Source organism: Piliocolobus tephrosceles, chromosome 14 (genome assembly GCF_002776525.5).
Source record: "Piliocolobus tephrosceles isolate RC106 chromosome 14, ASM277652v3, whole genome shotgun sequence".
Classification (NCBI taxonomy): domain Eukaryota; kingdom Metazoa; phylum Chordata; class Mammalia; order Primates; family Cercopithecidae; genus Piliocolobus; species Piliocolobus tephrosceles.
The window spans coordinates 45180903-45203561 of NC_045447.1; the positions used below are offsets into that span (position 1 = coordinate 45180903).

Sequence of the window (22659 nt, forward strand, 5' to 3'; positions counted from 1 at the left end):
TATGTTTATTGCGGCACTATTCACAATAGCAAAGACTTGGAATCAACCCAAATGTCCATCAGTGACAGACTGGATTAAGAAAATGTGGCACATATACACCATGGAATACTATGCAGCCACAAAAAACGATGAGTTTGCATCCTTTGTAGGGACATGGATGCAGCTGGAAACCATCATTCTTAGCAAACTATCACAAGAAGAGAAAACCAAACACCACATGTTCTCACTCATAGGTGGGAACTGAACAATGAGCTCACCTGGACTCGGGAAGGGGAACATCACACAATGGAGCCTATCATGGGGAGGGGGGAGGGGGGAGGGATTGCATTGGGGAGTTATACCTGATATAAATGATGAATTGATGGGTGCTGACGAGTTGATGGGTGCAGCACACCAACATGGCACATGTATACATATGTAACAAACCTGCACGTTATGCACATGTACCCTAGAACTTAAAGTATAATAAAAAATAAAATAAAATAAAATAAAAATAAATAAAAATAAATAAATTAATTAATTAATTAAAAAACCAAAAAAAAAAAAAAAAAAGAAAAAGAAGAAGAATTCAGACCTAAGAGATCAGAGTAGACATTTTCAGAAGCTATATTTAATGAATCTGTTCCAGGTCCAAAACAGAAAGCTTAAGTCCAACTAGAGTATAATTAATAATGTTAAGATGGCTAAGAAAAAAGCTACAAAATCTATCTACAAAAAACAGACAAGGATAGTAGAAGAACAGAAAATTACAGGCCAATTTCAATTATGAATATAGAGACAAAAATCCTAATTAATAGATTACGAGGCCAAATCTGTCATATAAGTGTGTAATATTCATATGTGAATATGTATGTATATGTGTGCATACATATGTATGTTAGCATATATATGTACATATATCCTGTCCAGGTGGATATTAAATGCTAGGCCAGTTCAATATCTGAAAATCTACTCATGTAATTCACCATATTAAACAGATCAAAGGAGAAAAACTATGTGATCTAATAGATGCAGAAAAAGATTTGATAAAATCCCATACTTCTTCATGACAAAAATGCTTAGAGAATAAAAAAGAAAATAGAATTTCCTTAATCTGATAAAGAGTATCTACCAAAATCAATGGCAAACAGCATACTTTAAAACTTAAAAAGCAGTCCCCTTACAGTCAGAAGACGGACAAGGCTCTCCAGTCTTACAATGTTAAAAATTATACTAGATGTCTTAGTCATTGAATGTTTTAAATAAAAGGTCATGAGAAACAAGAAAAGTCTGAGAAAATATCACAACCAAGAGAAGCCTAAGGAGACATGACAACTAAGTGTAAAGCAATATCCTGGATGAGATCCAATAACAAAAACAAAAAAGATACAAGGTAAAAACTAAGGAAATCTGAATAAACTATGGAATTTTAGCTATTTTTTAGCTAACAATAAAACAAATAAAAAATTCTCTTTAGCTAATAATAATGTATCAATATTAGTTCATTAACTGTAACAAATGTATCATACTAATGAAACTGCCTTTGCAAAAATCATAACTAAGGAAAGTATGACAGAGAAAGAAATCAGACCTAACCAGTTCCATCTTGCTTCTAATCTTTAAGCTGTCCTTGTTCATTCCTGGGCATAGGCTGAACTAACTTGATAATAGCCCTTTTCCAAAAAGAACCCCTTCTTGCCTGGGGACCACACTGCCTTTGCAGGACTAACAAATTAGCTACAAGATTAGAAATCACTTTAGGGGTCATGCAGCCTCTGGCTCCAAGAGTGTCCAAGAGTCTGAACCTCCCCAAATTGCTCCTGGGAATAACATCACTATTATAAAACCTAAGATCAGTGCTTGGGATATCTTGCAAACCCTGCACTAGATGGATCAGCTGACACCACCCGTCTGGCCCAACCAGTTCTGCCATCCCACCCAGGAACAGAAGACGGCAAGAAAAACTCACTTCTACCTGCTATCATTCCATCTCCAACCTAACCAATCAGCATTCCCCACTTCCCAAACCCCTACCTGCCAAATTATCTTTAAAAACTCTGATGCCCAAATGCCCCAGGAGACTGATTTGAGTAATAATAAAACTGCAGTCTCCTGCACAGCTGGTTCTGAGTGAATTACTCTTTCTCCACTGCACCTTCCCTGTCTTCATAAATCAGTTCTGTCTAGGCAGCACACAAGGTGAACCCGTTGGGCAGTTACACTAATGTAAGATGTTAATAATAAGGGAAACTATAAGATGGGGTGGGGGAGGGGATGAATATCTGCTCAACATTTCTGTAAATCTAAAACGTCTAAAAAATGAAGTCTGTTAATGAAAATATATGTATAAACAGGCCTGGCACAATGGCTCATACCTGTAATCCCAGCACTTTGGGAGGTCAAGGTGGGCAGATCACCTGAGGTCAGGAGTTCAAGACCAGCCTGGTCAACATGGTGAAACCCCATCTCTATTGAAAATACAAAAATTAGCCAGGCATGGTAGCACATGCCTGTAACCCTAGCTACTTGGGAGGCTGAGGCAGGAGAATCACTTGAGCCCAGGAAGTGGAGACCACAGTGAGCCAAGATCGTGCCACTGCACTCCAGCCTGGGTAAAAGAGTAAGAATCTAAGAAAAAAATATATATTTTAGATATATTTACATAAAATGTATAAACAATCCAAACACGTAGAAACATGAAGCGTAAGGACTGGAAGGAGAATAAAAGCTAATTTAAAGATGCAAAACCTAGTTACATAGAAAATCTAAGGGAATCTCTAAACTATTAGAACTATTAGGGGTTGATGAGTAAGATCAATACTTTAAAAAGATGAGTAGCAAAGCATTTACTTATAATAGTAATGTGATAACCAACTAGACAGTGTAATTTTTAGAATGTACCATTTGCAACAATTAGGGAAAAAAAATCTAACAAAACTAGTATAACACTTACATGGAGAAAAAATATCTTCCCCCCGCTATAGTCTGAAAACTTGTATCCCACCACTCCTGCCCCCACCAAAAATTCACCTGTGTGATACTAGGAGGTAGGGCCTTTGGGAGATGATTAGGTCATGAGGGTGGAGCCTTCATGACCTTTATAAGCATGAGCCTTTATAAGCATGAGCCTTTATAAGCACCCTTATAAAAGAGGCTCCAGAGGCTCCAGAGAGCATGCTTCCATCACATGAGAATACAGCAAGGTGCTGTCTATGAACCAGGAAATGGGCCCTCACGGGACAATGAATGTGCCAGTGCCTTGATCTTGGACTTCCCAGTCTCCAGAACTATAAGAAATGTCTCTGTTGTTTATAACCTAAAATAAGTCTCTGTTGTTTATAACCTATCCAGTTTGCATTTTTATAGCAATCCAAATAGACTAAGACATCCCCTTAGCACTTCTCAGCTTCTAATACCCAACTATATTTATTATATTTCTTGCTTACTGTCTGATTCTGCCTATGTGATCCATGAGGGCAGGGATCTTCAACTTCTGATGTATATTAAACACAGAATAGTGCATGGTACATGGTGCTTAATAATTGGTTTGGTGAATGAATAAATCTCACCAATAAACAGAGAAATACAAATTAAAACAACTTCTATACTCATTAGATTAACAAAAATTTAAAATCTGATAACATCAAGTATCAGTAAGGAAACAGTGAAACAGGAAAAGGGTAAATGTAAATTGGTACAATCACTTTAGAGAGCAATTAAGTAATATCTAGTAAGGTTGAACAGAGCATATCCTACAACCAAGCAACTATCCTTCCAGGTATACACCCAGAGACTCTCTCAGATATAAGCATAGAGAAACAGGTTCATAAATGTTCACTGCAGCATGCATTTATAACAGTGAAAACCTAATTGCCCATGAGTAGGAAAAGTAATACAATGTGGTACAATCCAACTCTGTAAAGTGGTAGATGCGCAAGTCAGTCTTGATTAGCGCTTCTAGGCCCACGAGGTGTATGGGAAATGTTATACACTGTAGAATAAAAAAGTTAGACTCTATACTGTATTTTAAAATGATTTTGCAGCAAGTGTGATGAAATCTTAATAATTATTGAATCTTAGGGATGGGTATACACATGGGTTTCCTTTTATTTTTCCTATATTTGTATGTATACTTAAATGTTTTTCATAATAAAAATAGAAAAACAGAAGAGACAGAAGCCAACTTGAAGAAACTCCCATTGACCAAAGATGAGATCATTTTAGTATCAAAAACAATGTCTAGCCTGGGCAACATAGTAAGACCCCATCTCCACAAAAAATTTAAAAACTAGCTAGGTGTTATTAAACCTGAGTCTCCTGTAGTCTCTTCTACTTGGGAGGCTGAACTGGGAGGATCACTTGAACCTAGAAATTTGAGGATGTAGTTAGCTATGATTGTGCCACTGCACTCCAGCCTGGACAACGGAGCAAGACCCTGTCTCCAAAAAAGAATGATTGCAATGGGTCGAAATACATGATCAAATATACCCAAATTTATAAATACATAGTAATATTCCACTTAAAAAAGAAAACAACTTACTGGTCACCTTGAGAAGTTGCTGAGGCGAAAGTTTATTATTCTAAAAATAGATAAGAGAATGTTTTTCTTATAAAGACTGTATTTCAGTGAACCAAATAGCTGGTAAGAGAAAATATTTTTTTGTAGACAAATCATAGCTAATAAATGCTGAAGGGATAATATAATTAGACTATCAGGCCAGTCACAGTGGCTTTTGCCTGAAATCCCAGCACTTCGGGAGGCCGAGGTGGGCAGACCTTTAGAGGCAGGAGTTCGAGACCAGCCTGGGTAACAAGGTGAAACCCTGTCACTACAAAAAAATACAAAAATTAGCCAGGCATGGTGGTGCATGCCTGTAATCTCAGCTACTCAGGAGGCTGAGAAACTCGGGAGGTGGAGGCTGCAGCGCCACTCCAGCCTGGGCGACAGAGTAAGGCTGTCTCAAAAAAATAAAAATAAAAGAAAGAAAACCATCATTTTTCAGACTCTAACAAAATAATCATCATCATTTGCAGCTAAAACCACTAGCTAAAAGGCTGATGGAAAAATATCATAATGAATGAAATGGGCTGACGATACTTGAATCCACTGTTGAATTTTAACATCACGCCTATCACAAAAGTGAACTACAACTTAGTCTTCAAATAGATGCACTTTTCAGTTTAAAGGAAGTAAGAGAGATAAAGGAACACGGTAAATAAAACCTGGGGACACAATCAGCAAAATCCACAATGTGCAGAATTCTACAAAACAGATGAGGGTAAGTGAATGATTTTACAACTAAAATTATTTAAAGAGCTGAGCTTGGTGTCTCATGCTTGTAAACCCAGCACTTTGGGAGGCTGAGGTGGGCAGATTGCTTGAGCCCAGAAGTTTGAGATCAGCCTGGGCAAATGGTGAAACACCATCTCTACAAAAAAATATAAAAATTAAATAAAGTAAAATGATTTAAGAGACATGATAGCCAAATGAGCACATCTTATCTGGCTCTTGAAATGAAAAAATCAACTATGAAAAAACATCTTCTAGATAATAAAGGAAATTGAAAAGACTAGGTATTGGATGACACTAAGAAATTGTTAAGTTCAACATGATAATGGCATTGTGGTTTTTTTAAAAAAGCATTATCTGTTAGAGATCTATACTGACATATTTATGGGTGAAACAAGATAATACCTAAGCTTGTTTTTTGTTTTTGATACGGAATCTTGCTCTATCACTCAGACTGGAGTGCAGTGATGTGATCTTGGCTCACTGTAGCCTCTGCCTCCCGAGTTCAAGCAATTGATTCTCCTGCCTCAGCCTCCCAAGTAGGTGGGATTACAGGTGCCCACCACCACACCCAGCTAATTTTTGTATTTTTAGTAGAGACAGGTTTTCACCATGTTGGCCAGGCTGGTCTTGAACTCTGACCTCAAGTGATCTGCCCACCTTGGCCTCCCAAAGTGCTGGGATTACTAGCATGAGCCATCACACCCAGCCAGATTGGTTTTAAAATACTCCAGCAAAAAAAGGGAAGAGTAACTGTATTTTTTCATGTTTCAAAATTTCCATAATAAAAAAGTTTTTAAATGGAAAAGCAACCAAAATGAGATAACACTTCATACATGCTAAGAATGGAAGAATGGATATAATAAAAAAGATAATAACAAGTGTTGACATGGATATGAAGAAATTGAAACCTTTATACACTGCTGGTAAGAGTATAAAATGTCACAGCCACTTTAGAAAATAGTCTGGCAGTCTATCAGTTAAATACAGAGTTACCATGTGATCTAGCAATTCCGCTCCCAGGTCATATCCAAGAGAAATGAAAAGATATGTCCACACAGAATTTTGTACGTAAATGTTCAAAGTAGCATTATCCATACCAGCTAACAAGTAGAAACAACCCAACTGTCCATCAACTAATGAATGAATTTAAAATGTACTACATCCATACGATGGAATGTTATTTGGCAATAAAAATGAATTTATTTACATGCTAAAACATAAATGAAACCTTGAAAACATTATGCTAAGTGAAAGAAAACAAACGACCACATGTTATATGATTTCATTTATAAGAAATGTGCAGAATAGGTCCATAGAGACAGAAGGATGATTAGTGAGTGGATAGGGCTGAGGAGGATAGGGAAGAATGGAGACTGATGGCTAAAGGCACAGGGTTTCTTTATGGGACAATGAAAATATTCAAAATTGTGGTGATATCCATGGGCACAACTATGAAGCTAGTAAAAGCCACCGAATTATAAGCTTTAAATGAGTGAACTGTAAGGTATATACAAATTATATTTCAATGAAGCTGCTAAAAAGATAAATAGCATAGTGGAACAAGGATGAAAGATAAAAACTTAGTGAGTGCCATACACTAGAATAAAAACAGAAGGCAAAAATCTGATTTGGAGTTGTGGTGACATCCATAGGGCACAACTATGAAGATACTAAAAGCCACTGAATTGTAAGCTTTATATGAGTGAACTGTACAGTATATACAAATTATATTTCAATAAAACTGCTAAAAAGATAAACTGTACAGTGGAAGAGAGGATGAAAGATGAAAACTTAGTGAGTGTCATACCCTACAATAAAAACAGAAAGCAAAAATCTGATATGTAGTTGGGAACCACAGACCAAGAACCATTATTAGAACTTATAAAATTCCACAATTTTTGTATAAGTTATATCTGGTTTTCAAATTGTTTTAGTCCCTTCTTCTGATTCTGCATAATGACACACAGTAAAGCCTATAAAACAAAAAAAGTACAACATGCTTCTTTATCAGGAAAACAAAGATGATGGCAGTCTGAAAGGTTCAGTACCACTCCACAGCCAGGCTTGGGACGAACAAAAACACAAAGTAAAGTAGATGCAAAAAAAAGCAGAAATGCTCAGAGTTACTAAGTGGAGAAGGAGGACTGGAGCTTTCAACAACAAAGAAAATTTGGGATGCTGGTGTGGGCATGAGAAGAGTTATACAGTTTAATAACAGAAAGCCTACCAAGAATAAAAGAGGTAAGGGAAAACCCTGAAAAGAGTAGATGTTGCTTGTCCCAAATGCCATTTCTTCATCTTTCATTTAACTCACTGTGGGTTGAACTATGTCCTACAAGATATGTTAGACTTCTAACCCTAAGTATCTGTGAATATGACCTTATTTTGAAACAAGGTCTCTGCAGACATAATCAAATTAATTCAATAACTAGTGTCCTTATAAGAAAAATGGAAATTTAGACACAGACACACAGAGACAGGAGAATGCATTGTGAAGACACAGACAGACACACAGGGAGGCATGTGACAACGAAGGCAGAGACCAGAATGATACATCTACAAGCTAAGGAACAGCAAGGACTGCCAGCAGCCATCAGAGGTAGAAGGGTATAGGATGCTTCCTCCTTCAGAGCCTCCAGATGGAGCTGAACTGATCTTGCTGACAACCTAATTTCAGACTTCCAGTCTCCAGAACTGTGTGAAAACAAATTTTGGTTGTTGTAAGTTACCTAGTTTGTGGAACTTTGCTACGGCAGCTGTAGGAAACAAATACAATCATCAAACCACTGCATTTTGGCTTTATGTACTAGTCTATGGACGTGTACTCATCATCAATCACCAAATCCAATAGCTCTATTTCATAATTCACTTGTTTTAACATGGGCTACTGTCAAGAATTTCTGCCTTGGATCTGTTTTTTTCTTTGTTCCATGAATCTTTCCTGGTTATCTTATTCTCGTTCTTTAAGGTTGCCCTTTCTCAGTCTCTTTTGTTTCTCAGAATTCTATGTTTAAGGTTTCCCAAGATTTTATTCTTGAATCCTGTCTCCATATGCTCTACCTGAGGAAGTTTTTCCATTTCTATGACTTCAATTGTTTCTAATATATTAATGAAGCTCTATGCCTACAGCTCCCTACCCCATTCAAACCTCAGCTTCAGATTATCTCATGAAATTGTTTATCAAAAATTTCTGCTGAAATATCCTCTGGCACTCAAAGTATATCTTACAATCAGACCCATTTTTTAGTAGCCCACATGTCCAAAATAAACAAATTTATCATCTTTTCCCTCCCTCAGCAATAACAAAAACATTCTCCAATCCTGATGCCCCAGGTTGAGCTGAATGTGTTCTCTTATACACACCAGCCTCATCTCTGCAGGTAAGTTAGGACTGGTAAGACCAAACAATGCAATAGTCTAAACATCCTCAAAAACAGGACACAAATAAGAATAATATCCAAAAATCTGGGAGACAGTAGAAGCAAAAGAAATGCCTCCAACTCACACACAAAAGAAGACAGATTCCCTGGTGCAAGCTCCTTCCCTAAGAGTCCAGAACCAGACTAGTACCACAGAATGGGAGAATGGGAAGAATAGGATAAATGGGAGATGGGACCTTCTAGTGACATTTCAGGAAATCTTCTAGCTGTCTTTTTTCTTTTTTTTTTTTTTTTTTGAGACGGAGTCTCGCTCTGTCGCCCAAGCTGGAGTGCAGTGGCCGGATCTCAGCTCACTGCAAGCTCCGCCTCTGGGGTTCACGCCATTCTCCTGCCTCAGCCTCCCGAGTAGCTGGGACTACAGGCGCCCACCACCTCGCCCGGCTAGTTTTTTGTACTTTTTAGTAGAGACGGGGTTTCACCGTGTTAGCCAGGATGGTCTCGATCTCCCGACCTTGTGATCCGCCCGCCTCGGCCTCCCAAAGTGCTGGGATTACAGGCTTGAGCCACCGCGCCCGGCCTGCTGTCTTTTTTCTTTAACGCAATTTAAATGATTTCATTCTCAGGACAACATGTTCTTGGACCCCTTCCTGGTCAACCTATAAAGAGCATTGGAGATTTCCCCCATCCCTCTATACTGCAAATAAGGCTGCTCCTACCTCATTGTCAGCTCCCAAGGCATTGATTTGCTCCCATTTGTAGGTCCAATATCTGGCTTCCTCCTCTGGGATATCTATCATTAAAAAAGAGAAGAAGAAGAAGAAGAAAAAGAAAAGAAATCACATCAGCAGGTAATAAATCATCAGCAGATAATACTTTATTCAGTCTAATGACTGAAGTCAGAGGGTAGTAGTGATGCACAAGTTTTAACTGGTGGTTTGGTTCTTGTCATGAACATTATCTCTACTCTTCACAAAAGCCAATACCATGTACGTTATTCCCATTGCTGTTTTGTAGATGAAGAAGCTGAAGTTCAGAGTGGTAAAATAATCTGGCCAGGGTGACAGTTTATAAAGAGATGAGCCATGATTCAAACCATGGTTTGTATGATTCCAAAAACTACATTCTTTCTATGTAACCATACTACCTTCCCCTCAGTAAGACCAAAACTATTCAAAGGATTACTTAGAAAAAAAGTCACATGCTGAGATATTGAGATGCTCAAAATTCAAAGGTTTTCTCAAAAAAAAATTAAAAGTAGAATTACCATGTGACAGTTCTCCCACTTTGAATGATATATATGAAAGAGGTGAAAGCAGGATCTCAAAGAGATGTTTGTACACCCAAGTTCCTAGTAGCATTATTCACAATAACCTAGAGTTGAAGCAACCCAAGTGTCCACTAATGGATGAAACGATTAACAAAATGAGAGACTTGCATACAGAGCATTATTCAGCCTTAAAAGGAAGAAAATCCTGCCACATGCCATAACATGGATAAACTTTGAGGACATTACACTAAATGAAATAAGTCTATCACAAAAAAAGACAAATACTGTATGATTCACTTATGTAAGGTAACTAAAGTAGTCAAAATCACAGAAAAGAAAGAATGGTGGTTGCCAGTGGCTGTGGGGAGGGGGAAATGAGAAGTTGTTTGATGGGGACAGAGTTTTAGTTTTGCAAGGTGAAAAAGTTCTGGATATCTGCTGCACAACAATGTAAATATACTTAATACTAGTGAACTGTACACTTAAAAATGGTTAAGATGCTAAATGTTCAGTTATGTCTCTTATCACAATTAAAAAATTTTTAAAAAGAAGGTATTAAAAAATACTCCATAGGTTTTATGCCTGGAAAATATTAGATGATCAAATATTTGCTAAGTGAGTCACTAACTGAAAATATTTGAATTCTTTTTTTTTTTTTTTTTTTTTTGAGACGGAGTCTCGCGCTGTTGCCTAGGCTGGAGTGCAGTGGCCGGATCTCAGCTCACTGCAAGCTCCGCCTCCCGCGTTTAGGCCATTCTCCTGCCTCAGCCTCCCAAGTAGCTGGGACTACAGGCGCCCACCACCTCACCCGGCTAGTTTTTTGTATTTTTTTAGTAGAGACGGGGTTTCACTGTGTTAGCCAGGATGGTCTCGATCTCCTGACCTCGTGATCCGCCCGTCTCGGCCTCCCAAAGTGCTGGGATTACAGGCTTGAGCCACCGCGCCCAGCCAATATTTGAATTCTTAAAAAATAATGGTATAATGGTATATCCTCATTTCTAAATATTTTAAATTGACTATAACAACTTATCCCCAAAACTCACCTGTTAAAAACATCAAGTATGACCATATTACCAGCAGTAAAGAGAAACACTCAGGCAATATATGGATCATATCAACTTCAGAGACATTTAAACAGATACACTTTCTAGTAGCCCACATGAATAAAGCAAATATAGCCCTTTCCTTTCTCCTTTGTTCCACTTGTCCAAACTTCAGTTCTTTCCCTTGAACTAGCTCTTTAACAATTGGTAGCAATATTTCAAAGTCTTATTTAAAAACACACACACTCACCTTCAAATAGTCTACAACGTAATTTGTATAGTGCTTTCTCATACATATGGTACATCCATAAAATGGTATACTATGCACCTATTGCAAAGAAGGAGAGTGGGAGGTGCAAGGTGGAAGAGGAGCTACTGCTGCTGCCAGTCTATATGCTCTGATGTGGGATGATTTACCAAGATATATTAAATGCAAAACAGCAAGGCACAGGGAATGTGTTAGAATATGCTACTATTTGCGTTTTAAAAAGAAGATGGTGGGGTGTGTGTGGGTGTGTGTGGGTGTGTGTGTGTGTTTGTGTGTGTGCTTATATTCAGAAACTGACTCTGGAAAGATACACAAGAAAGTATTAATAGTGGTAGCCTTTAGGAAGAAAATGGATTTCTGAAGGGACTTTTCACTGGATAACTTATTAAACCATCGTAAATTTATTCCTGCCTCACTCCACAAAAATAGTTTTAAGGAGAAAAAATATAGAGAGATACAAGCATGTTTATCACAGTGCTATTTATAACAGTACAAACTTCAAACAATCAAAATACCCAACAAGAAGTAGTTAAATTTATTATACAAATAGTTAAAATTAAAAGCCCCAGCTCTAGAGTCAGACCATGGCCAAAATACTTAAATACTCTCTGTCTTAGTTTGCTTATCTCTAAAGTGGGGAATAATAGTTGCGTCTGCCTCAAAGGACTGAAATGAGGATTAACTGAGCTAACATATGTGAATACTTAGTGACATGCCCACCAGCACACAATAATTCACCATAAATGTTATTTTGTTATTATTGAATCTTTTTTTTTTTTTGGAGACAGAGACTCGCTCTATTGCCCAGCCTGGAGTGCAGTGGCGCAATCTCGGCTCACTGCAACCTCCACGCCTCCCGGGTTCAAGCGATTCTCCTGCCTCAGCCTCCTGAGTAGCTTAGATTACAGGCGCATGATACCATGCCCAGCAAATTTTTTCTATTTTTAGTAGAGATGGGGTTTCACCATGTTGGTCAGACTGGTCTCGAACTCCTGACCTCATGATCCGCCCACCTCAGCATCCCAAAATGTTGGGATTACAGGTGTGAGCCACTGTGCCCGGCCCTGATTTTTAAATAAAATCAACCACTAAAAGTAGAAGAATAGTGTCTATTTTATATAATATTTGTAACTATGTAATTAGTGAGTGAAATCAGTCAAAAAGTAATACAACATTAAAAATACAACCATTTAAAGTCTCTGGAAATGGTCCTAAGTGCATGCATCAAACAAAAAAACATTTATTCAAGAATATCTACTAAAATTTGGTGAAAATGGACAGTATCTGTGGTATCTGAACCAACACCCACTCCCTCCAGTTGATTTTCCCTTCACTTGCAGCTTGGTCTACATCCCACAAGAAAGACTTCCTATTTTTCTGAAATAATAGTTGTTCTGAGTTTAGTTCCTTCTGAGTTAGCTGGAAAATCATGTCATTTTGGCTTAAATTACCATAGGATACAAGATACAAATACACTGAGATCATAAAACAACAGCAATAACAACAGGATATGCAAATATCAATAATATGAATGGTAAAAAATTAAAATAAAACTAATAGAAATCAACTAAACTAAAACAAGACACCATACAAAATAATCAAATAAAGATTAATTGGAAAATACAAAAGACTGCCAAGGATGTGCAGAAACAGGCACTCCTCAGATATAATTTATAAGAGTATACATTGGTATAACCTTTTGGACAAGGAACTTAGTAGATTCCATAAAAAGTAATGAGGTACATACCCTTTGATCCAGCAATTCTACTTTAAGAAATTTATTCTAGACTCAAAATGGGCAAAGATATACAGAGTTGTTAGTTAGCAGTATATAACATCAAAAAAACTGAAAAAACCTACATATCAATCAATAAAGGAGTACTTAAATAAATTATGGTAGGCCGGGTGTGGTGGCTCACACTTGTAATTCCAGCACTTTAGGAAGCCAGGGTGGGCGGATCATTTGAGGTCAGGAGTTCGAGACCAGCCTGACCAACATGGTGAAACCCTATCTCTACTAAAAAATACAAAAAATTAACCAGGTGTGGTAGCACAAGCCTATAATCTCAGTTACTCGGGAAGCTGAGGCATGAGAATTACTTGAACCCAGAAGGCAGAGGCTGCAGTGAGCCAAGATCGTGCTGCTGCCCTAAAGCCTAGGCAGAGCAAGACTCCATCTCAAAAAAATGAAAAAAACCCCCCCCCAAAAAAAAAACAAAAACACAAAAACAAAAAAAAAAAAAAAACAGATAAATTATGGTAGAGGTATCTGTTCAGATGAACAAGATAGGTCTTAAAGTATAACATGGAGCGATGTCCAGGATAAATGTCTAAGTAGTTTGTAAAACACTATATATCAGTATATACATATTATATAGAGTATGATCCAAATTTTGCCAAAATAAGTTTTTAGAAAATAAGTATCATGTGTCTAAACCAAAATACAAGAATGTTAACAGTGGTTTCACACTGGGAAATGCAAAGAAGGTTAAAGGAACCGGGAAAATAAACTTTTAACTTTATCCATGTACATTTTCTTACTATTTGAATTTTTATCATGAGCATGTATTGTGATTTAATTTACATTTTAAATTGTTATTCTATTTATCAGTGCTATTTAATACCTAAATTAAAAAATCAGAAGGTATATATAGTCACTTCAAGACAATAAATATTTATTTTCAAAATAATAAATCTAACAAGCAAATATTTCGTAAGTCATTAAAACAAATAGTCACAGAAAATTAAACGAGTTGAAGAGAATGCTTTTTAGTGTAGATTCTTTAAAGAGCACCATTCTATATTCTACTTTGCACCATTCCCTGGGTGAAGTGTTATAAGAAAGAGAGTGAATGAAGACAGAATATCCTCAAAAGAGATGGCTGAGGTGATAAAATATACATTAATGAAACAACTAGCAAACAATTTCAAACAATATGGTAAAAACTATTAAATAGTTTTAAATTTTTAATCAAATAGACTCACCAAAAGGCAACTCAAATCTTGTATCAAGCAAAATTTTATGAGGAGTTGGGTTTCTAGTTCCACAGATCTCATCATCTTTCATTAACGTCTCTGCCTCCAATGTGGACCATTCCCCAGGCCCTTCCTAGGAAACAAAGATCTAAGATTAAAGTTTAATCTTTCTTGGCTCCCTCTTAGTTCAAGAGTCAGGTTTTTTTCTCTGAAGTTCCATGCTTGAGCTTCTGAGAGCCATTCACATCCTGATAAGGCAAACACACCACTGTCACCACCTGCCTCCACTGCATGTGGCTTCCATTTTCCCTCTTTGGTGGGGAAAGCAGCTTTCAGTGCTCAGCTCTGCAGGTCTAATGAGGACAAAATGTCTCGAGTACCATACTCTAAAACTAAGCACCTGTATGGATCAATATTTAACCTGCACAGTTCTTAATGACTGTGTCACTGTTTCTAGTCAGTAAAAAGCTACTAACATTGCTGGCTAAATAGGACTGAACTGGGGTTGCAATGAAAATGAACTGCCTATCTGCCGGGGGGAGAAGAGACTTAGCGAGAACTAAAAGAAATACAGAAAATACAGGCAACTTCAAATTCCCCACTCCCAGAGAAAACTCATGGTCCATGTTAACACCAAATAGGAATATAACAGATTTTGTCCAGATGCAAAGTGGGGAAATGATGCTGAGTTATGGTCTAGTCTAGGAAAGTGAGGCAAGAGTTCAATCCTAGAAAAAACGTATAGAGACAGTGTGAATACAAATTGCCAAGCCTGGTAGTTCCTTAAACTCTGTTAGGGTTACATGCAGAAGAAGGGCACTGAAAATCAGTTCCTTGGAGATTGATAACTCAAAGAAACAAAGCAGAGAATAGCCAGCCAGGTGGCTAAGGAAGTTTAATGGGACTCCTCCCAGGGCTGCGACTTAGAGGAGAACATAGAAACCACAAATACCCTAAGTAAACACACACACACAGACACACACATACCTCAGAAGGGACTATCTACCTGATAAGGCTGAAGAGATGCTCTGGAGCCTGTGAGTTCAGTCACAGGACACAGGGTAGGCCAGACTTAAATAAAATCATCTGAACCTTCAGGTGAAGTTAGGAACATGCAGGTTGCATGCCCTCTAATTAGAAAGGGGGAAGAATAATCCAAGATGCATGGATGAATATTAGCTAAAGTGGAGCTAGCATGGGGAGAAGCAAGGGCTGGGAACCATACTTCCAAACAGGCAATGCAATGACTGACCTCATCCGACTGACGAATAGTCTTCAGTGCAATCCACACAGTCCCCACCATGGTGTCCCAGATCAGTCCTTTGTTCCATACTTCCACACTTAGACCCAGGTCCAGGCGACTAATCTCACTAAGAGAAAGAGGAAAGCCCTTTGAAGAAAGCTAGACAATATGAAACAAACAACTACATCTCCTGTTTTGCTAAACTTTGAATGCTTTCTCACCAGGATCCTGTCTTCAGGGAAAATCAAAATTTCCCAGAATGCCGTGATCATTTTTAGGCTCCGAGAAACCTACGTAAGGTGTCCACAGAAAACTGCCTTTGTTACAGTTAAATAAGTTCCAGAGACCTGCTGCTGTACCACATAGTGCCTCCAGTTAACAATAAGGTATTGCGCAACTCAAAATTTAAGAGGGTAGATTTCATATTAAATGTTCTTAACACACGCATACAACAAAAAAAGGGAGACACAAGTAAACTTTTAGAGTTGATAAATATATTTATTACCTTGATTATGGTGATAGTAACACAAGTGTATACATGTCTAAATTGTATACATTAATTATGTACAGTTTTTTATATACCATTTAAACCTCAGTGGGGATGGGGGAAAAAAAGAAAGAAAAATGCCTTTGTCTATCCATTCTTTCCACTTTGGAGACACAATCATGATTAGACTAATGCAGTTTCACACAATATGAGGCCAAGTAATGAGGACATTACTGCCAGGCCTGCCTGCCAATTTCCACCCATAGGCAACAGTTTCATATGTTTTATTGTTAACTGACACTGCTTCAACTTAAACTACACATTGTAGACAGGAAACTTTTAGGAAAGGTAAGTCTATTTTACAAGATTTATGAGGCTAGGCATGGTGGCTCAAGCCTGTAATCCCAGCACTTTGGGAGGTGCACGGATCACCTGAGGTCAAGAGTTTGAGACCAGCTTGGCCAATGTGGCAAAATGCTGTCTCTACTAAAAATACAAAAATTAGCTGGGCATGGGGGCGCACGCCTGTAATCCCAGCTACTTGGGAGGCTGAGACGCAAGAATCACTTGAACCCAGGAGACAAAGCCAAGATCATGCCATTGCACTCCAGTCTGGGTGACAGAGCCAGACTCCATCCCCACCAAAAAAGCTGGGGGGAAAGGGGGATTTACGAAAGGGAGTACAGGTAGAAGCAGGGTCCCTGAGAACATGTCAGTTTGATAGGAACATGTGGTCACAGGCAAGTGAGGGGCGCTAGAGTGTGCTAGTTCACACCACTCAGTCCCTGGAGACTCATTAATCATTATTAAGCTAGGCACTGTCACTTACAAGCAAAATTATTACCATGGGATAATGATAAATATAATGATTTTCCTATAATAATAACCAGGGGAAAAAATATTGAAAAGAAATCATTCCATAAAGAGCCAGATAAGCACTATTTAAAAGCAGTGTCATACATGGTTGAATATCTGTTCGGAAGGGCTAACTCAAACATAATCCCAGTCTTAAACTAGAATATGCAAATAGTACTTGTGTTAATGCTAAAAACGTTCTCCAGAAAGCTCTTATTGAAACACAAGGCTACTTGAGGGGTAATCCAAGAAAGATGAGAAAAGACCAATTCCAGCAGAGAGAGCAGAAAGGCATTCTCAGGAAAACAACAGCTATTTATCACAAGTAGAAGTTTCAAGTTTGTACTTGGGTTCCCCGTTGGGCTACAAAATAAATGTTCTCAGATTCACAAGTTTGAGATATAGAATGACAGCCATAGAATTAATGTCAGGTGTTGAAAATGAATAAAGCAAAGAAAATTTATCCCTTTTATATAAATATACAGCATAGAATGTACTGAGTTAATTTATTCATTTAATTAGCATTTCCTGAGCACTTGCAAGACATATGACTAGGTGCTTTCGAGAAGAAACATAATATAGGACTCAATTTTTGTGTCCAAAAACTTCTAAGCTATCTGGAGAGCTGTTCAGAGCCACAAAGTAGATGAATAAGCCTAGCCACTAAGTTACAGTGTTCACAGTGGAGAAACTAAGCTTTCTGTCACATAATTTAATTCAGCCTAATTAACCAATTAGTCTTGGAAAATATAGGTGACATCCTCAAATCCATTGGACTTATCTGTCATTTGAATATGGAATCGAAAAATTGCTTGGGCCAGGTGCAATGGTTCATGCCTGTAATCCCAGTGTGTTGGGAGGCTGAGGTGGGAAGATCACTTGAGCCCAGGAGTTCGAGACCAGCCTGGGCAACATGGCAAAACCTAGTGTCTCAAAAAAAAAGTTTTTTAATTAGCTAGACATGGTGGCATGTGTCTGTAGTCCCAGCTACTCAGGAGGCTGAAGCCGGAAAATCGCTTAAGCCCAGGAAATCAAGGCTGCAGTGAGCCAAGATGGTGCCACTGCACTCCAGCCTGGTCAACAGAGTGAGATCCTGTCTCATAAGATAAAGAAAAAAAGAAAAATTGCTTGGGGATACATATATAATATTCCCAAATCAACTCCCAAATAGTATCTCAGCCAACAGACAGAAGAAATAGCCAGAGGTCTTTAACAGCTTGACTTGAACAGATAAAGAAGAAAATCTGTTCTTCAGAGAACTCTCTGGGGAGAAGGCCCAAACAATGAGTATATATTCTGTAAGAAGCTTCTCATCTCACCTACATTTGCTCAGCAGGTCCGGCTAAGAGAGGTCTGAGAGCTCTACTTATGCTTCATACCCAGGACCCTAGGGAAGTTTCTTTTCTGTTAATTAATTCAATCAACAATATACATAAACATGTGTATAGAAGACTTTGGGATACACAAATTCACACAAATAGTGAAGATGCCCACCTTACCCTTAAGAAATGAACAATCTAGTCCTAAAAACAAGATATGAAAAATATTAAAAACAAATAATATAAGAAATACCAAAATGGATAATAGATATTGCCACATAATACATCAAGGAGAAGGAAAAAGGAGAACGGGAGAGAGGAAACCAACACTGGAGTTTCCGGTGACAAAAGGACAGGGTAGTAGACTAAATTCTGCAAGGAGTGAACCAAAAAAAAAAAAAATAAGTAAATAAATAAAATAGGACAGGATAGGAGGAATAAGGAGTAGGAAAAGCAGAAAAGTAGAGAAAGCAGCTAATAAAACCCACGTCTAAAAGAAGAGACGGCAAAATTCACACAGCATCTCAATGTGGGAGACAGGAAGAAAATTCACACATACCACAGCAGGGTAGAAAGGGGAAGTGCTATGGGAAACTAGAAAATAAACACATAAGAATAATGCTAGCTATGCTGATGAGAGGCTGCAGAAGATCACTGTGCCTCACATAATGGGAACAGTTATAACTGGAAGTGATGGTTATAGCCAACTGGAAGTGCTAGGTTTATAAACCATAGCCAGGATTATGGCTAACACACTGGTATGGAAAGAGACTTGCATAAACCATTTGTAGCTGACTCTGTACACTGCATGTGTAAAGAAGGAAACAGGCGCTCTCAGTCTCATATCACTGTCACTGTAAGAGGGAATAAATGAGGCTTATATAATCTTGAGAAAGAGGCAACCAGTGAGAAAGAAACATGACACTATTGGCCTCCTTCTGTTTGAAGCCCAGTTCTCCCTCAGCTTCCAAGACACCATTATATCCTGGCTCTTCTACCTCTCTGTTTAATCCTTTTTAGTCCCCTCTGGCCCCTCATTTAAATGCTGCCACTCTCCAGCTTCTACCCCAGTCCCTTTTCTCACCATACACATTTTATCCCTAAGCTTTCTCATCTTCACCTATGGCTTCAACTGACCAAAATATTTCTCCAAAGCAGACTTCTTCCCTGAGTGCCGGCTTCAGGTTTCTAACTATCTTCTGCACCTCTCCTCCTTCCTATCTGTCCTATAAGAATCTCAAATATAAGACTGTCCATAACTTATATTAATCCTCATCCTACTGAATGGCATACCACCCACCCCATCATCCAAGCAAATCTTTTGGTTCTACTTCCTGAACACCCTCTATTCAGCCTTTTCTATGTCTTCTGCTATTGTCCTAGCCCCAAACCTCATAATCTTTGCCTTTAACTATCACAATAATGGTCTAATAGGAAGCAATATAGGCTGAGTGCAGTGGCTCACACCTGTAATCCCACAACTTTGGGAGGCCAAGGCGGGAAGACTGCTTGAGCCCAGGAATTTGAGATTAGCCTGGGCAACATAGTGAAATCCCATCTTTACAAAAATAAAAACATTAACCAAGGTGTGGTGGTACATGCTTGTAGTTTCCACTACTCAGGAGGCTAAGGCAAGACGATCACTCGAGCCCAGGAGTTAGAGGCTGCAGTAAACTATGATCATACCACCATACTCCAGCATGGGTGACAAAGTAAGATCCTGCCTAAAAAAAAAAAAGAAGCAATATACTAAGAGCCCAGAGGATTGGAAATGTCTCCCCATAAAAATAATAACCATCCCTATGTCCCTCTGAGCTGCACTATAAAACATGCAAATCGATTTCAGTTCCGTTTCAAATTTCACAGCAAATTTCAGTACGTTTTCTCATTCAGCCCCTTCATGTCCACCTCCACCTTCCAAAAAAACAAGCATAATCTTCTGAGAAAGGAAGACCTTTACAGATAAGGAAACTAGTGCCCTATGAAGCTAAATGATTTGCCTAGTCCTTCAATATATTCTATACTTTTCTCCCCTTTTCTAGAACAGGAACACAAAATTCCTGAAACTTAAGGAGACAAAAGAAAGAAATGTCAAGTTTTTAAAGCCAAAGTTTAATTAAAATCATAATATACTAAACTTTGTCATACACGAGAAACTCTACTAATATTTATTCATTTTAATTAATTGAATATAGGACATTTTACTCCATAAAGCAAAAGGATTATAAGCACAGAAATCTTCAGCCTCTAAAACAGATGACTTAGGCACACACGAAGTCTCTCACATGCATGGCCATATTCCTTCAAAGAGCCTTCTGGGAATCAAAGAAAGATGAAGTTAAGTTTAATGTCATGCTAAGTCTGCTGTACTCCATTCTAATTCTGACCACTGAGAAAATCTGCCTATGTAGTATTTGCACCAACACAAATCAATTAGGAGTTTACCTGCATTATCATTCATCTCTAAGAACAAATTACAAATCCATGAGAAAACAAAACTGCAGTTGTGCTTCACATACCATGAACCTCACTTATTTCTGTAACTCCTCAGTTTTCAAAAGAATATTTAACAGTGCCAGTACATTTTATAAATCTCAAAAATACACAAAATCTTCTAATTGTTTCATCCAATGCAATTGCCTTTAAAAGATTATGAAATATGTAGGCACACTGCTGCTGCAAAATACTTACAACATGAAATCCTGTTCCCAGGAGGGCTGATCACCACGAACTGCTACAGTTGTGCTCTTCACATTCTGTACTTTCAGGGTCACATATGTGTTAAATTTATCTTTGAAAAAATACAAAATGGAGACATAATACTTAGTGCTCAGATTGTTACCCAATCTCACAAAGTCCTTGGAATTAAGCAATATAGAAATTAAAGTATTACATGTGCAGGAAAAAATTAAGCTATATATTATATAATATAGCTTCATTCAAGACACAGTAGAGTTGCCAAAATTATAAAACTACATACTATCTTCAAGAGCATAATCTAAAATGCTGTTTTTTAAATTTTAAGAAATTTTATGTATGACCCAACAGATATGCATACACACACACTCAAACTGAAAGATTCATGAATGCCAAGATATAATACATTGATATTTCCTATTCTAATTTATTTAATCTATTACAATGTTAATTCTAACCTACTAAGTTAATTACATAGCCTACTTGCCGTCTGGGGGGAAAAATCCAAATCTAATTGATCTGCTAGGAAAGATAAGGTACATAAATTTAATAAAATGTAGAAAGAGATAAGTACCAGAAGGAAAAAAGAAAAAAGTGATAAAGAACTGCAGAGCTGTTAATAAGGACAAAAATTAAGGAAAAATCTTCACAAAGAAATTAGATTTCAATCTTGATCTATTCAGTTTGGCCTAAAGCGCAAATTACATAAAAAGAAATCTTTTTTTTTTTTTTTTGGAGACAGAGTCTTGCTGTGTCACCCAAACTGGAGCGCAGTGGCATGATCTTGGCTCACTGCAACCTCCACCTACCAGGTTCAAGCAATTCTTATGCCTTAGCTACCCAAATAGCTGGGATTATAGGTGTGCGCCACCATGCCCAGCTAACTTTTGTATTTTTTGTAGAGACAAGGTTTCACCACGTTGGCCAGGCTGGTCTCGAATGCCTGACCTCAAGTGATCTACCCATCTTGGCCTCCAAAAGTGCTGGGATTACAAGGATGAGCCACCGCGCCCAATCAAAAAAATAAATATTATCAGAGTTGAGAAAAGGAAATTCTCTAACCTGAGAGTTGAGTACTAAACAAGTTGATTTTACTCAACAAAGGTGGTGGCCTGAAACTTCAGACTCAGGCATCTCACCTAATTCTTACTACAGCACATTTGGCCCTCGCCTCACTACATCCACATCAGCCATGATTAGGGGCACTGAATTGAGGGTTTGCTTTTCTATGTAAGAAATTAATCCTAATTTTATACAATGAAAAAATAGCAAACTATCACTTTGACTCATCGAATTGGCAAATATTGCTTAACATGATTACCTAATGTTACAGAAAATATAAGAAAATGGGACCCATTATACACTTTCAGCTGAAGGTAAATCTTTCTTTTAAATATCATTTAAAATGGTGTAGTTTTATACTTATCAACATGGAAAATTTACAATTATATTAAAGATATATGAGGATAAAAGCCTATACAAGGAGAATCTCCATCCATATCTAGTAGTGGTAGTGCAGTAGGCCACTGAGCTATGTTTTATATCACATTATTTTGTACTCCACCCCAACATCCAATCACACATAGCTGACCAGACCAAGAGTAAATAACTCAAGAGCAGCCAATCCATGAGCTGGCCAAAAGCTGAAACAAACCTGATTCCCTCTCAAAAGATATTAAATAGGGTAAAAGGATAAATATTGACAACTGGTGGTTGGTGCTGAAGCTAGAAGGAAGAGGTATAAATTCCATTGAGGCAGCTATTATGGGTGCAAGATGAGTAAGCATAGACAACCAGCTGGGAGAGAAACAACAGAGCAGATTCTTAGGAAAAAAGAGCCAGCAGACAGAGA

At 37.9% G+C, this 22659-nt stretch overlaps 1 protein-coding gene across 3 annotated transcripts in view; it reads right to left on the reverse strand.

The window, feature by feature from the left end:
* Nucleotides 1-22659, reverse strand: part of UNC13B (unc-13 homolog B) — a 247593-nt gene that overhangs the window by 163322 nt on the left and 61612 nt on the right. For all 3 annotated transcript variants that reach the window (XM_023203253.2, XM_031933996.1, XM_023203254.2), the window contains exons 3-6: nt 20802-20901; nt 15459-15576; nt 14216-14339; nt 9369-9442 (exon numbers count right to left, since the gene is read on the reverse strand). In XM_023203253.2, the coding sequence (XP_023059021.1) occupies nt 9369-9442; nt 14216-14339; nt 15459-15576; nt 20802-20901 (416 nt within the window). The remainder of the gene's footprint in view (nt 1-9368; nt 9443-14215; nt 14340-15458; nt 15577-20801; nt 20902-22659) is intronic.